This window comes from Micropterus salmoides, unplaced genomic scaffold (genome assembly GCF_014851395.1).
Source record: "Micropterus salmoides isolate LMB-PRFRI ecotype aquatic unplaced genomic scaffold, ASM1485139v1 Ms_hic_scaffold_20, whole genome shotgun sequence".
In the NCBI taxonomy this organism is placed as follows: domain Eukaryota; kingdom Metazoa; phylum Chordata; class Actinopteri; order Centrarchiformes; family Centrarchidae; genus Micropterus; species Micropterus salmoides.
In genome coordinates this window covers 25439881-25456085 of record NW_024041151.1, presented here as the reverse complement: position 1 = coordinate 25456085, position 16205 = coordinate 25439881, and the positions used below count along the sequence as shown (strand labels likewise).

General features: G+C 38.3%; 1 protein-coding gene across 1 annotated transcript; it reads right to left on the bottom strand.

The window, feature by feature from the left end:
• Positions 1-383: 383 nt before the first annotated feature.
• On the bottom strand, positions 384-15918 carry LOC119914345 (ectonucleoside triphosphate diphosphohydrolase 2-like). The gene is made up of 9 exons (XM_038733598.1): positions 15136-15918; positions 11363-11480; positions 9438-9588; positions 8048-8207; positions 6494-6721; positions 5736-6005; positions 4775-4894; positions 3132-3266; positions 384-3019 (listed from the first exon to the last, which is right to left on the bottom strand). The coding sequence occupies exons 1-9, from the start codon at positions 15250-15252 to the stop codon at positions 2804-2806; spliced, it is 1515 nt and encodes a 504-aa protein (XP_038589526.1). The 5' UTR covers positions 15253-15918; the 3' UTR covers positions 384-2803.
• Between the last annotated feature and the right edge of the window lie 287 nt (positions 15919-16205).

The window sequence follows — 16205 nt, the reverse complement described above, 5'->3', positions numbered from 1 at the left end:
CTGGTGTAAGTCTCCACCATGCATTTTTAAAGCATCTAATTGACAGGAAGCTTCTCAGATGTAGCCTACTTATTTTATTTTTATTCTTTTATTTATTTTTAGCGTGGAGAAATTTCTCTTTGCCCCTCTTCCTCCCCTGCAGGTATTCATTTTATCATATCCTTGTATGTCCTTTACCATTTACATTGTGCAAGCTAATGCATCAAATAAACTAAGACTATTATTACATATTTCCTTAATTTGTTTCATCTTAATATATACTGATTTGTGTATTCACTGAATAGGTGGGGACAATTAAACAGCAAATTCACATTAACCTAAAACCATCTGAAAAAGAAAATCCGCGCTTTTATTTTGGGGGCAATGAAACCATAGCGGAAGTCATCAGAAGGACCCCTATACGTCAGTAAATCAAAGCATTCTGGTAGTTGTAGTCCAGAGCAGATTTACTGAATTGAAGGATCCAATAGACTCCTCTTTACAAAGACAAAATATTTATTATTGTTATCTGGGGTAAAACCAATGTGACCACATAGAGAGGAATGTAACGTCCTTATAATTCAAAATTCATGGTGACATTCTAGTAAAAATGTTGATATACTATAAAATTTGCTTTATCTATTGTCATACACATCTAACATATTAAATGAGATGAAACCAACATCAACTTTCACTAGGATTGAACAATGACATGTTATACCACAACAATACAGTAAGATGCAACAATATACATATGATTTCAACATGAAGGAGTTATAATGGATCTCAAAGCTGGCTCAGATGTTAGCACAGAGCTACATATCAAGAGTTGCCTTTGCCTTTTTATGCCAGCATGCCTGGTACATATCGGAATGTCTTCATGTTGCAGCATAAACTTCTTGAAATGCAGAAAATGATAATGGTTAAGACCACTGATGAGCCTTTGAATGGAAAATTATTCACATTTGTTGACAAGGTTTTCATGCAAATCACTTTTGGAGTGTTAGGTTGCTTTCATGTTTCACCTCAGGCCTGTAAATGCATAATGAAAGCAATACATGTAATATGTAATCCAATTAAATACAGAAGGCCTTGAATACTTGTAATAATAATAAAAATGTTCATGGTCTTACAATATGATACAATGCAATACATTAAAAAATGACCATTGAGCTGAATAAACAGATGACACAATGTCAACTAAAACTGATCACTACTTTAAACAGATTATTTGCTGCAGGGACAATGTATTAGATTTCATTACATAAATAAGTGTTACTTGTTCTGTAAAAGCACAAGTTTGACTGTTAAATCTCAGTTGAAAGACCCCGTGATTGGTTTTTGTGTACACTGACACACAGAGAGCATGAGCAATGATTCAAGTCTGCTGAAATTAGTTCATAACCTCCATGTGATACAAGGTTTTTATAAATGACTTTGAATGATTTTTTTAAAGAAACTGACCCAAACAGCGTTTCCTAGAGAGGTTTTCTGTCAAGAAATGTGTATAATAAGCAAACACCCGCTGTTCACCATGTTTGTATGTTGTCTCTATGATTATTTAAATTTAAGCAGACAAAAAATGTGAATAAAAACTGCCCCTGAAATACAAAAACTTTAAAAATAGTGATTCCTCACATATTAAACTAGTTATTTCCATACTGTGCCTCAAGTTACTGTGATAGTGCTATCGACTACACTCACCTTTACAAAAACAAAAAGCTGGAAATTCTTATATTCCATACAACCTAAAATTGGTTTGACTTTTCATGAATAAAAATTACATTCAGACTTCCCCCCATAGTGCCAATGCCACTGGGGGAGTACTATGTTCTTAAACCTACAGGTCAGTTTGGTCAGTGACACAATTTTCATTTTGTTGGCTCTGTATTCCAGCACATTAGAAAATGTTATTTAGAAAAAGATTATGAAGTCCTGACTTTCTGCTCAATTTGAGGGTGTTTGCATCCACATCAGATGAACTTGCAGTTGTTTTTATACACATTCCTATAGTTTTAGTAACTGGACAAGTTAATATCACTCCTAATAAAGTCCAATAAATTCTAATTATGCAATAGTAGTCAAACCCTTCGCAGTGAATCAGTCTCCATGTTAAGAATCATTGTCCTGCTGTTAACCCAACATTATGGGGCTCTGTATAAAAAGAGAAACTATTTCTACAATGTTTACACATCCATTAAAAATTGAACTAGTGGTCGACTGATGGGTTTTTCAACAGCCCAAAGCCGATATTTAGAGAGTAGGACGGACGATGGCTGATATATAATGCAGATATCAAAACAAAGAAAAGTCATGTATAATTCCATTAATCCATGCAGAGTACAATCTATTCCACAGGTTATCTTAGCCAGTAATGTGTTGTTTCAGATGGAGTTTGTATTAATTCACGAAATATAAAAATACATGGATTATGCTGTAGATTTCAGAATGTGACTGGGAGAGTGGGGTACAGTTTGTAAGAAGTGAAGTCATTCAACTGCCTTATTCTCGTCAATACAACAATTAACGTTAGCCAGTGGTTTTAGATTAGATTTGAGGTCTTTCAGGATGATACATCGGGCTTATGAGTGCAGGTATCGGCCGATGCCAATTATCTCAAAATGCCAGTTTTGCTGATTAATCGGCTGACCGAATAATTGGTCTATCGCTAATGCGAACACCCTTAAATAAAGCACAAATTCCATTCTCTAACCTCATACGGTAACTTCAGGTCAAGTGTGCAGAATTACAGAGCCAACACACAAAAAAACAACATTATGAGTGTCTTTCTGTTTTCTGACAGGCCTGTATGTTGTTGCGGTATCTAGATGGTGCTTTCACCGCCTCCTTTCGACTTCCTATCACGAGCTCGGAGTAAGATGAAGACAAGGACTGCCACCACCAAGAGGACAAAGAGAAAGATGAGCGTTCCCCATGCTCCCGGGGTCAGGGCCTTCCTCATCCCCACACTCTCTGCTGGCAGCAAATTGCTCAAACTCAGCATATAGCCAAGAGCCCAACCCACCGAAGTGTCCCCTGCCTGGAGGAGCAACAGCAACGAATGAGAACAGCAAGTTAGTGGAAAAATGGTGTTGCAAATGAGCATCGAGGATATACTTTTTTTCTTTTCTTTATGATGATGAGATTATCACCTTCTTCTGGAAGGAAATACGTGCGAACGACTGCTCATCGAAGCCGTATCCTTTCAACATGAGAATCTTAATGAACACCGAGGAAGCACAGTAGTCCTGCAGACGAGACTTTTCCTCTGGAGCAAGAAACAGCATCTGGAACAAAAACCAACACTGTGTTAAAATGAAACTGAAAATTACGCTCATCCGCCCAAATGTATATGGGGTGTGGAGTGCCCCTCTAGAATAATTATTGTTATTGGTTAACTTGTGAGTGCATTGCAAGAGTCTACGGCTATGCTAGTAATTTAAAAAACACAGTTTAATTACATTTATATTTACACTGTGTGTGTGTGTGTGCATGCTCACTCTCCTTGAGTGCAATTATGATATGAAAACCAGTGGATGACTTTAGAAGTGAAGACCCTAGTATCTAACAAAACGCACCTGACAAAGCTAAATAGTCAGTTAGCAAAACCCAATCCTTGCTTATCTTATCCCTTTTGCCTTATGTCCTCGACTAATAGTTGGACTTGTATTGAGGATCTTCAGGAGGAGGATGTTTTTGCATAATGGCCTACTCCTGCGAAAGTAAAATAGTATGAACCCTTAGTTTTATCATTTATTCATTCCATTAACCATGAAACTGGCATGGGCTCTTTCTCTAGTATGGTCTCTGAGAATTACAGTCTCTGTCCATGTGGTCTTGTCCGTCTTGCTCTTGGAATGTATATAGTGAGGCCCCACAAAGAATCGTGAAGATGCCGTGAAAGAAGAAACCAGATGCTGTCCATATTGTACAATATATTTTGTCAGTGTTTTGTTTTATCATTTCATTATGTGTTGAGTACTTGCAGACTATTTCCACAGATTATGGAAGGATGTTATCTTTACTAGCACACTGTGTGCTCTAATCATTTTCCTGGTTCGCACAAATCTATTTATGGCGGCAAATGCGAGTGAAATACTCGCACTGTTGAGTCCTGCTTTGGGGGAAACGCTCACAGTGACAAAGCTAACATGCTGATATTTAGTGAAATGTATATGTCAAGGTTCTGGAGTGGTGTGTGTGTGCGTTTCATGTTTCCTGTTTTACTTTGTAGTTTTTCTGCCCCTAGTGTCCTTGTCTTGTTTTACTTCCTGTATTCAGTTAGTCTTACCCTCTCACTTGTTGCGTGTTCATTGTTCTGCACTGTGTATGTTGGCTCCCGTGTTTCCTCTGTTTGTTTGGATTTTTACTTTCTATTGGACTCTTGGAGCAGTTCACACTATGAATTAATGTTCTGTTGTCATCAGGCAATTAACCACAGTTCAAATGTAAGTTTTTCATGTTTCATGTAAATTAACACCACTCAACTACACCTCTGCGTCATAGTGTCTGCATCTGGGCCTTAAAGTCCCTGTCTCTAGTGCTATGCTGCTGACCCTAACAGCATAATGTTTACCATGTTCATTATCTTAGTTTAGATATTTAGTAATTAATCAAATATGGGCCTGATGGCAGTGGATAAAAAATTTAAAGGATCGCCAAATGTATTACTATTGATGACTTCATCATCCAATGAATGTAGAAAGTGGAACAACATATTTCATCTTGACATCTTTGACCCGACACTGAATGAGATATTCTAATTAAACAGAACCTAAACAGAAAAGAACATTACTTGTTCGAATGTCATCCTGCACACAGTTGCAGCTGCCTCCTGCAGTTGTGAAGGAGTATGCACACTGATGCCGGTGATCCGCTGCAGGAAGGAGTGAATGTAGAAGAATGCAGAGAACGCCTGATAACATAGAAAGAGGACAATACAAAACTCAGACTGGGGGCAATTACTACACCGAAAATAATTTAGCTTTAATAGCAATAGAATGACACAAATAATGTGTACAGCCTATATTTTTCTATGCACTTTGAGTTGAGGCCATGTTGTGCTTCTTCTAGTGTGTCGCCTACTGTCAAAGTCTGTACGTTGTCAGTACATCTGTACAAAGTCACAACACAGATTTCCGTGCAGTTATTCTCTGCTCTTTAGGTAACACAATTCTTTAAGCGTACAAGTACCATACTTTATTACAATTCCTCCACTACATTTCAGATAAGCAAAAATCTGAATCATCTGACAGTTACTTTGCATGTAAGACATGCTACATTATAAATATGATGAACTTATAAAGATACTAATTAGTTTCACTTTTAACACCAACACTGCATTTTTGTGCGTGCGTGCTTACGTCTCTCTCTCTCTCTGATTTACATGCTTATAATAAATTAAAAACAGACCATTCCATATAATTATTTGATAGCTATTACAATTTACTTGTAATAGAATATTTTTATATTTTGGTGTTGCTACTTTTACTGAAATGTCACATCTTGTGCTCTCAAGTCCAGTCTGTTCATAGGTTTCCATTTAAAATATGCAAGCATCTTTTATATTTTTGTTTGTGTGCTGTACAGTCATGTTTGCAATGTTTCTAATCTTTGACATACAGAATACAGCATGGCTGTCTGTGGTTCCTAAAATGGGAACTAATTCTAACTTTGTAAGAGTCGCTAACAATTTAGTCTATGATGCTATCAGTGTGTATAAGCCCTCTGTATCTGCTCCCTTCTGTCTTTCTTACCATGAAGCTACCGGTGACATTTGGCTGGAAGACTTTGTCAAAGGAGCATTTGGAGAAGGGGCAGCTGTCGAAGGAGAAAATCTCAGACACGTTGCCCACACAGTGTTCATAATGTCCGCCTCCTTGTACTGTCAGAAAGGCCTGGGAGTTGTAGGAGCTGGGTTTGTACTTTGATGTACACGGAGAGTTGAATATACTGTTCAACTTTAAAGTTGTGTTGTAGCCTGCAGGATAGCAGGGGTGAGTGACTGACTCAGAGTAACCCTGAGACTGAGATAGAAAGAGACAAATAGTGATTACAACAAACCCATTAAAATACTTTTATTACTTTTAATTATAAATTTTTAAATGCACATAGATACTTATTAGATTTGTTACAGCAGCTACCACATTCAGTCCTTGCACAACTGCAACAGCGATCTACCTACATGACTTAAGTTAAAAATAAATAAATAGTAAACAAATAAGGTAAAAATATACTAGAACCTATAATAATACTAAAAGCTAAAAACATCGATTAAAAAACAAAAAAACAACAAACTATAAATAAGAACCCCAATGCTACATGAGTTATTTCACACCACGGCCAATGTGCCACAATTATGTACTTTGTAGACTACTACTATGATTTTCTCTTCCATTATACAGTAATTAGAACCTTTTATTGGGAAATTTTAGCTGATCATTGATACTTTATATCAAAGCATTCATTAAAACTGTTCTGGGTTGCTTCAGTTTGAGTGTGGGTGTTACATTACCTTCACTATATGAGCCAGCAGTCTCTTGAGGACCTGGTCCTGTCCATAGCACAGGAAGCTGTGTGTGTACAGAGAGTACTCCTGGCCATAAAGACGCAGCTTTATCATGTCATTTTTGTCCTCTACTTTCTCCTGAGTTGCAAATGTTATCTGGGTAGACGCCCCGCCGCAATCAAGAGCTCCCACTGTGGGCCTGCCAGGGCTGAACCAGTGCCCCACGAAACCATACTGCAAAGATATAATAATGGAAACCGAACAGAAGGTAAAGGGGGGGGGGTCTTGTTAATTTCAAGGTACAAGGCTGTTTATTTGTCATTATGCAGCACAAAGTTGTATAACGAAACAAAGTTTGTAGTCCCTTCATGCTACACACCCAGAACTCAACATATAAAAATAAATAAATACAATATATACAGTGATTGATCCCCACTGACAAGCTGACAAGTAGCCACCTCTGACATGAGGGAATAGTGATCATTATTGTTGGAGATGCCACTAGGTGTCATCAGTCACCCTCTAAATAAGCTTTAAAAGTGTCAAACCTGTAGTCGCAGTCAATTAATCTTTGCAACATTTAAGTGCAAATATTTTAACATTAACTAACTAATGGGACTTTATTCTAATGCATGGTGCTTTTTAACACCATACTGGTTCACAAAAGTACAATTACCCTTACAATTACCCTCATTAGTTCACTGCACATCGATCATTTCTAAATGAATCATCCTTTGACTCCGGTGGCCTTGAGAACGCCACGTACTGCAGATTAAGAAAACACATGCAAATATACAAAACTGAAGCAAATTAAGAAACATCGAAAGCAGCGCAGATGACAATGGAAACTGTTTGCAGGGAGCACTAAAGAGTGATGGACATGGCTAGGACACATTGTTGTCGCCATGGTTTGTGACTCATGGAGTTACTTATGGCGGCTATCCGTAAGTGGTTTTGGAAACTAAACTAAAAAATTTTGTGTTTTTTCTTTGCTGGGACAACAAGTGTGCCCCAGGGGTGTGCAGCATTTTTTTGTAAATGCTGTGTGTGTGTTGTCCAAATGATGTTTCCTTGATTTGCTTGTGTTTTGTCTGTTTGCATGGGTTTTCTGTGTTTAAGCTGCCATGCGTTTAGCTCTTAGGGACACAGTATTTGACTCTATGGATGATTTAGATCAAAATACTGGCAGCTACTTTTACAAATCCCTACTGATTAAGGCCTACTGACAAGTAGGCAAGGTTTGGGTTTGCAGATGGACAGTGGGGACATGTCCCCATCATAAATTTGGGAGGACAGAAATGTCACTACCAATATTTGAGCGAACTTATTCCCTTTCCCTTTGGAGTGAAGTCATATTAGATCATTCCAATGTGCCCACCCAGAAGCTACATCAAGTTACTGGCTGAGACACATGTGACTATGCTAAGCCGCAAACAGCTGTTTCGACATGCCTCCCACCGCTGATTTTGACAAAGATTTGTTCATAAGGTAGGGGGTGGATTTTTGCATCCCTACCAACGTTGGGACCAAACCTGAGCATATACACACAAGTTATGGCACCTTTATGAAGTTCTCCAAGAGGTAGTTGACTGTGACCCAGCCGTATGCCCCCTCATCTTGACCGCTTAGTATGGCCGCCCCCTTGTAGCTGAAAGGGTAGGACTGGATTTTGTGTCCCACTTCCTGCAGAATCTGATCCGTCTGCTCTGGGCTGGACATTCTGGTTGGGAGAAACAAGAGTCTTACTCCCTCCGTCCCCAAGTGGATTCATTCCATACAGACATCTGAAGACAGGATTTCTACTCGATTACATATTAGTAATTATGCAAGTACATTTTATTCCTGCTTTTCTTCATTCGAATTGTTTAATCCAAAACATCCTTTGCATGCATCAAGTCATGTTTATCATAACAATACCTTTAAGACTCTGTCATGCCAAGCCCCCAAATCCTATCAACTAATCTATCAGATCAATTAACAAAGATTTCTCTGAGCAGCAGTGAAAGAAAAAGCCTGAGCTGCAACCAGCACTGAGGGGAAGTAATGGAGAAAGCGGTAACAATCAATTTAAGTACATTGTATGGAGTTACAAGTGCAAAGGGATTTTTTGAGTGCACAGACAGATAAAAGAAAATAGTCTTGCCTCTCACTCAAATTGTAGCATTTAGACATGTTTGCACTAGCAAATGATTAACATATTCACTTCCAACTAAATGATTGGGCAACTGTTTTCTGCTGTGCATTTTCATAAAGTCAAACCTCACCTACTTTGTGCACTCAAAGCTTCATGCACCTCATAGGTATGGCAAGATGCTATCAAGATGGCCAGTCTAAGTGCACACCTGTGCAATACCCATGCTGTCTGATCAGCATCTTGATATGCCACACCTGTGAGGTGGATGGATTATCTCGGCCAAGGAGAAGTGCTCACTAACACAGATTTTGACAGATTTGTGAACAATATTTGAGCAAAATAGGCCTTTTGTGTACATAGAGAAAGTCTTAGATCTTTGAGTTCAGCTCATGATGAATGGGGCAAAAAACAAAGTGTTGCGTATATAATTTTGTTCAGTGTAGTTAACACAAGAAATGCCATTTTGAATGCACTTTGTCTTTATCCCTCTGAAAGTGCTCACAGGCAACAATATAATTCATGTAAATTCATCTGTCTGTCTCTGACATGATTACAGGGCAGTGTTCATTCACTGTGTTCATTCATTTTATATCTATTACATGCTTTAATGCTATCTTATATTGCATAAGGTACATAATTATGTTTCAAAGAGGAGATGAAGATTATCGTTTTATTTTTTTTTACATACTGTAAGACAGTAATAGGACTAGAACTGAGGTGAAGCATTGTATGTGAAAGAAAAACAAAGTCACATAGAAACCAATCAAACAAACACAGAAAGAGATAATCTGGTCACACAGACGCACGCTGACTCACTGCAGAAGCCTCATGCCAGCTGTGGCTCCCAGGTACACAGGCGTGAGCTTGTGCCTTTCTGTTGGGATGTCCTTCACTGCCTGGTCCAGACATGCCTCTAAGCTCCGCCCTGCTGCTCCTTGTTGCCCTGCATAGCTAGAGATTCCTCTGCCTGAGTGGTGAAAAGGATAAAAAAAAAAAATTAATACAAACCTTCTGCTGAGCTTATAGACTTGCAGAATCTTGTTCTTGTGTTTGCTCATTACAATGTTAGCTGTTGTGACCCAAATGCGTTATGATGTAACTGATCACACCCACAATACCAGAAATGTCCCTGCTAGTCTGTGGCGAAAAAATACTGCATGACAATCTACTCACAGCTGTGGGGTGAACTTTGAATCAATGTTCCTATTCATTGCTTTTCACAACTTAACCTGAAAAATTGATTTGAAGAAGAATATCTTAATTATTCTTTACTGTTACCAGAAGTCCCTGGTTATAGAAGGCGTCATAAATACATTGTGAGGAAAACAAATGTTACCAATATTTATGGAATTCTTGTAGCACTTAAATTGTGTTTCATTCAGCAATTTGTAATTTTGCATGTCATTCTCAGATATCTATCTGCAGATCAAAGTTCACTTCTGACTGGGTTTTTGTTTACAATTATGAAACATGACAATGTAAACACCATGTTCATGGGAAAAAATGTATTTATCTAAGCCAAGAAAACATTAAGACCCTTTGGCATAATGGGAGTGGCAGGGCACAAAACTCAACTCTGACTCATTCATGTGATAATTTAATTTACAGTTAACAGTTGGCACTCGAGTTTAACAAGGAAACAACTTTCTAAAATACAATTTATTAGTTTTAAAGCAAAAAAACAAAGTAGATAGTTGGTGTTATAGCAAGTGCATATTCCTGGTATGATTTCACTATCACAAGATTAAATTTATAGTCAAACAAAAAAAAACTGTGTCCTAAAAGGTTTGTACCATGCGCTTTTACAGATGTCGGCAGCTGTAGCTGATTCTCAGCAGTTATGCGCGTTCATTGGGCAACTCAAAACAGTTGTGTAAGGGTTCAAAACACTGTTTATGATCAATATGGCACTATATCGATTAACCTTAATTACCTTAAATGATGGACATTATCAATCATGCTTACAACTTGCATGTTGAATGGGATTTACAAATTAGACACCGTAGGCCTACTTCCACATGACATGAATTCAGTACTATCGTAACAAAAGATCTCAACAGCAACCCAGAGAAAATGATTCATCAATAACAACCTTTCAGATCACTCCCACAGCTCATTCTACTTCTCGTCTGTCCACTTGCATGTTTTAACAGCCTTACATTTTCTTACAACATATTTCTGCGCCACCTCTGCAGCATTAATCCGGAAAGGTGATTTTTAAAAGCTTGTAACTTAGTAACTTGATATCTTGTGCGCACAAGTTATTATCTTGTGTGCACACAAGATAGCCTAATTCACTTTGATGAACAAGATAATAACTTTTACAAACAAGATATGTTATGGGCACAAGATAAAAAAAATATCACTTTATGGGAATTTAGGGGCTCCGTATAAACCACTTTTCTTTGTGGTTTATGTGTACGCTCTGTATGTTCCAAACAATCATCTATGAAATATCTTGCTGAAATATGCCAAAATATAAGCTGCTAATGGTCATCATGACAAACCAGGCAGCTAACTTATGAAGCGTGAAACAGAAGCCATATATTGGTAAACCAAACTACAACATACTAAGCATAAGAATGAACAGAGGAGGAACAGATGGAGATGCAGCAGTGGTTTAAAACATTTCCATGGTTCCTTCTTTATTTTGACTGTGAATATTGTTTGCTAGACTACGGACTACTGTCCCCTGGTACCAGAGTGTTTTGGATTTTGGTGGAGAAAGTGCTTACACTTACCCTTAACATCACATTCACTGTGCTGGGTGACCACACCAGTGCCATTTTGCTTGTCCGCTGGCCACTTGTAAATATACAAAGCTGTGTGTGAAGATCCAGCATCCAAGACAATCCCATACTGCAGAGAGTAACAGGCAGAAAAAAAACAAAGAGGTAAAAGCAGCATTTCTGAAAGATCATTAAGTTTACAGCCTTAAAAAGGGAGTCCAGTTAAGTAAACATGAGAACATGAAAGTTTTATGGGGAGGTGGCCTAAATTTTGGCATCTGGAAGGCATGTCGCTGCAGAATAGGTTAATGACAATGTTCAAAGACACAAATACACATGTGGTGGACAGATTACACTGCAGCCCATCTACAAACACTAACACAGGACTATTAGCCTACATTTAAACATTGCACATCTTCACCTTTGTGTATTCTGATTTGACTTTAAAAACAAAAACAAATAAAAAGGAATTTCACAATAAAATTTTGTTTTTCCCATCAGACAACTCCTGTTTTTTTTTGTGTGTACAAGAAAATGTTAGAGGAGCTTATATTACACTTTTGCTCCCCTGCTTGCATTCAGGCAATTCTGTGTGGTGAAGAAGAATACTTTTTTTTTTTTAATTGTGTGACATGAGCCAGAACAAAAACATACTCATTTTGCAAGGCAATCTAAGGAAATTTACATATTGAAACAGCTGCAGGAGTGTTCATAAGGCATGTATTGAGGGCAAAGATTCATTTAACATACAGAAACCTTTTGGATCTGGGACTCGTTAAAATGGGAACATATGTTTTACTCTTCAACTTCACAGTGAATCAAAAGGAATTCCGCTTCAGTTCTCAGTAGTATGCAGCATTATGACTTTTCAGCCTTTCAACCTTGCAGCCTTTGTGGATAAGAGAAAATGCCATGAAATAGCAAGAGCTTATCATAGAGGAATTTCTGGCAAACGAGAGCTTTGTTCACTAGCGAGTTTGGTAGACATTTACAACTCTCAGAGATGAGAAGGCAGCCAGATGGCTCACTTGTTAGCCACTTCCATCATAAGCTCAAGGAAAAAAACAATGTGTCTCCAACCTCCAACAACTTGTTCTAGCTTCTGACGTCATTACAGAGATCTGCAACGTCATTTCACATAGTCAAAACTCTAATTCAAGATATCTATAATTACATTTCGACTATTTGAGATATCAATAATCAAACTTAAATTGAAGATATCTATGACTTTATAACAGATACTTACAATTAAACAATACTATTTTGACGGTCAAACACAGACTTTCACCCAGGAGACCACTGTTCTTGTCCCATGTGAAACCAGAAGTCCATGCTGAAAAATTTTGAGTATACGTGCGATATGTCGAGTTACATCATGTGAATTTAGGTGCGGTTTTTGATTCAGCGATGTCCACTCTAAACAATTGGCCAGAAACTGTTTCTTCCAACTAAGGAATATTTCCAAATTAAGAACACCTGGTGTCAAAGGGTGAGTTGGAGATGATCATTCATGCTTTTATTTCCTTCTCGTTTAGATTACTGTAACAATCTTTTTACTTGTTTGAGAAAGAAGGAGCTTTACTGTCTCCAGGCTGTTCAGAACTCTTTTAACTCACAAAAGTGCTCACTTCACACCTGTTTTAGCATCACTTCACTGGTTACCAGTCCAGTTTAGAATTCAATTTAAAATCCTGGTTCTTACTTTTAGAGCCCTGCTCTACATCTCTGAGCTGATACAGCTTCATACTCCCACCCGTAGCCTGAGGTCATCAGGTCAGAGGTTGTTAGTGGTTCTCCACACTCATTTTAAAACCAGAGGGGATCGATCGTTCCGAGCAGTGGCACCTAGGCTGTGGAATGCATTGCCTCCCTTTCTACATTGTGTGAATTCTGTCGATTCTTTTAAAAAAGCAACGGCAGACTGTACTATTCAAGCAGGATTCAAGTTAGACGAGGGTTTTTTGTTCTGTGTTTGCCATTTGTATTTAAATTTTCTTATGCATTGTATTTTACTTTGTTGTATTGTATCACATTTTATTGTGATGCACTGGATTTTTTTATCTGTGAAAAGGTGCTATACAAATAAAGTTTACTTACTTACTTCCTAATGTAACATACTACTTATTTTAATCCAAACCATGATCTTTTCCTAAACCTACCAAGTGGATTCCTACAACTGCTTCACACTGTTACCCACGTTTATTGGTACTCATAGTCATAGTTCGTGTTGGGGAGCGGTCATATATGTTGTTTCATTTAGGTATGAAGACATGTTGGGAAATAAAGATCATCATCAATAACTGAGAAGAAGATTTTTACATCTTATAAAATATATAATTTTCTACCATTATCTGAAGCATTAGAGGAAGAAAAAGTACTGACTTTCCTGTTCTTTTTTGCAGAAAATACTTCCTCAAATGCCACTGCGATCAAAAACTGTGATGAAAAACCTGTTGCTCAGTGCCTTCCACCTTCACTACAATGTAGACACAGATTACAGCTACTTTGACGTCTGCTTAAATAAAAGGAACCTCAGAATGTGTATAAATCCAGCCATGCAAGAAGGTATGCAATTGACGAGCAAAGGAAAGGGATCACACACACACACGCACACGCACACGCACACACACCTTTCCACAGTCAGGCATTTGCAAACACACAACTTCCTAAAATCAGTACAACAGGTGAACAGTAGCATCATGTGCAAGCCTGCCTTGTTATTTGTCATATTTTCTCATTACTGCTGTGCAGTCAGTTGTTAAGGACTCGCTCTAACACTTGCCAAAGACAAAGAGGAGCTCTAATGATCTGTTTTGTCCTTTCATGTGATAAACTATGGAATCTGTTGTACTTGTCTCCCTGAAAAATGTAAGAAAACCCCTTCTGTGTCCTTTTGTTGTGACTGGTTGACTACATTGTTGCAGAGTGAAAGGGCTGTTACGGTTATACTATAAAAGGAACCATGGGATATTTAGCCAGTAACACAAAAATGAGGGAGCAGGGGGAACCAAAGCTGGATTTCACATGCGCCGCAATCCTGCTCTGAATGCCAATAAAGGACTACATTACAGTTTCATGTCTTTCTTGCAGTTATTAGATATAAAGGGGAAATAATATAAACAATACAAATACACAATTACAAATAATAAAAATAAAACAAAACAGTGTTTCACTAGTTCAGTTCATTAATACTTTCTTAATTCACCAACCGCGCCACAGGTTTAGTCTTTAATACCATTCGTTTCACTACAATGAGGCAACTATTCAGTTGATCACCTGAGTGCATATCACACCATTACTGATGACAGGCAGCCTTGTGATAAGCAAATAACATACATTTAGCAGCAAGATAGCATTTTCATGTTTCTACAGGTAAGATTATTGCTGACTGATGGTTTGAAAATGAAAATGCAGTCCGTTTCATTTCATTCATATAGGGTTTCTTTGGAGTTGCCCTTTTCTTTTTGCATCAGAATTTACAGATACACTTTCAATTTGACTTTATTTAATATTGTCAGTCCTGGACTTCTATAGCCTTGAGGTTCAATGGCTGAGCAGAGAATATGAAGCCAACGCCAGACTTCAAAGACAGGGGATTCAATTGTGAACTTGCAGGGAAACAAAAGAGTAAACTAGGCCATCATCCAATTAGAACTATGTCACATAATCATCTAATGCCTCATATATCTGTGTAACACCTTTTGTGCACAACAGAGCTTTTGGTTAAGACAACTTAACACGCTGATAAACACTGATCCAAAAATAACCAATGGAACAGACCTTACCATGAACCCCGGCGCCTCCTGGACATCCTCAGTGGGGATAGTCAGGAGCAGGATTGCAACAAGTCCAAACACCAGCAGTGCGACGGGGACGAGAGGATGAGCCGAGCGCTGAGCCATGAAGTGAAAGTGAGAAGTGCTGCTCCTCTTTGCGTCTGCTGGAAATTTGAGCACTGACTTAATAGCGGCCAAGTGGGAGCAGTAGGGCTTCCCGATGGCTAGGCGTTATCACAGCCCGCCTGTGGTTCACGCTTCACCTGCTGCCTGCCTCCTGTTTTATATTTCACTTGAGCTAGCAACGCCTGACCTGAATTTATGTCCCAAGCCAAGTCCTCCTCCATGTGTCTAAAACCTACAGTGAATGAAAACAGCCCCAAGGCTAGGCTACTGGTGCCATGGAGGGGAAAATGTCTTAGTTCATTCACATTCAACCGTTAGCCCATTTAGGTCGGAGCTCCACATCTCCACCTCGTCATTTCCTTGTTTAGTGAAGACGGGGACAGAAAATCACATGTTTCACAATTATTTAATCATTAACAAGAAAAGCAAGGGGTGGCCTGAACTGGCAGAGCTCCGGCTTGTAGGCTATTGGACGGCAGGGATGGTTGTTGTTTTAGTAGTTTAGTATTTGCATGTGAATGGGTGCAGCATTAAACCTGACTTCTCAATTGCATGCTCATTTGAATGTCTGAGTAAAGCATGGAAATTAAGTATTCGTTAGAGGCACATACTTTCTTTGTACATTTACTTTTTTAAAAGTCTATTTTTGCTGAAATCCTGTTCAGACAGTGTCTAAATTTAGCAGAATGTATAATGAGTTATTTTGAACTTGAGCTTCTGAATATTGCACTTGAGCTATTCATGTTGTCTCTGGGGGCACTGCTTTTTATATTGCATCCTTTGCAATATGCTGAATATTGCAAAAAAAACAAATACTGTTAAAGAACCGTCAATCTGAGTTTAGATAGATTCTCCTGGAAAAATAAAGACATAGCAAACACACAGCTAGTTTACTACCTCCTGTCTAATGACAAACTTACACATGTTGAATCATACATGATACACACACACCA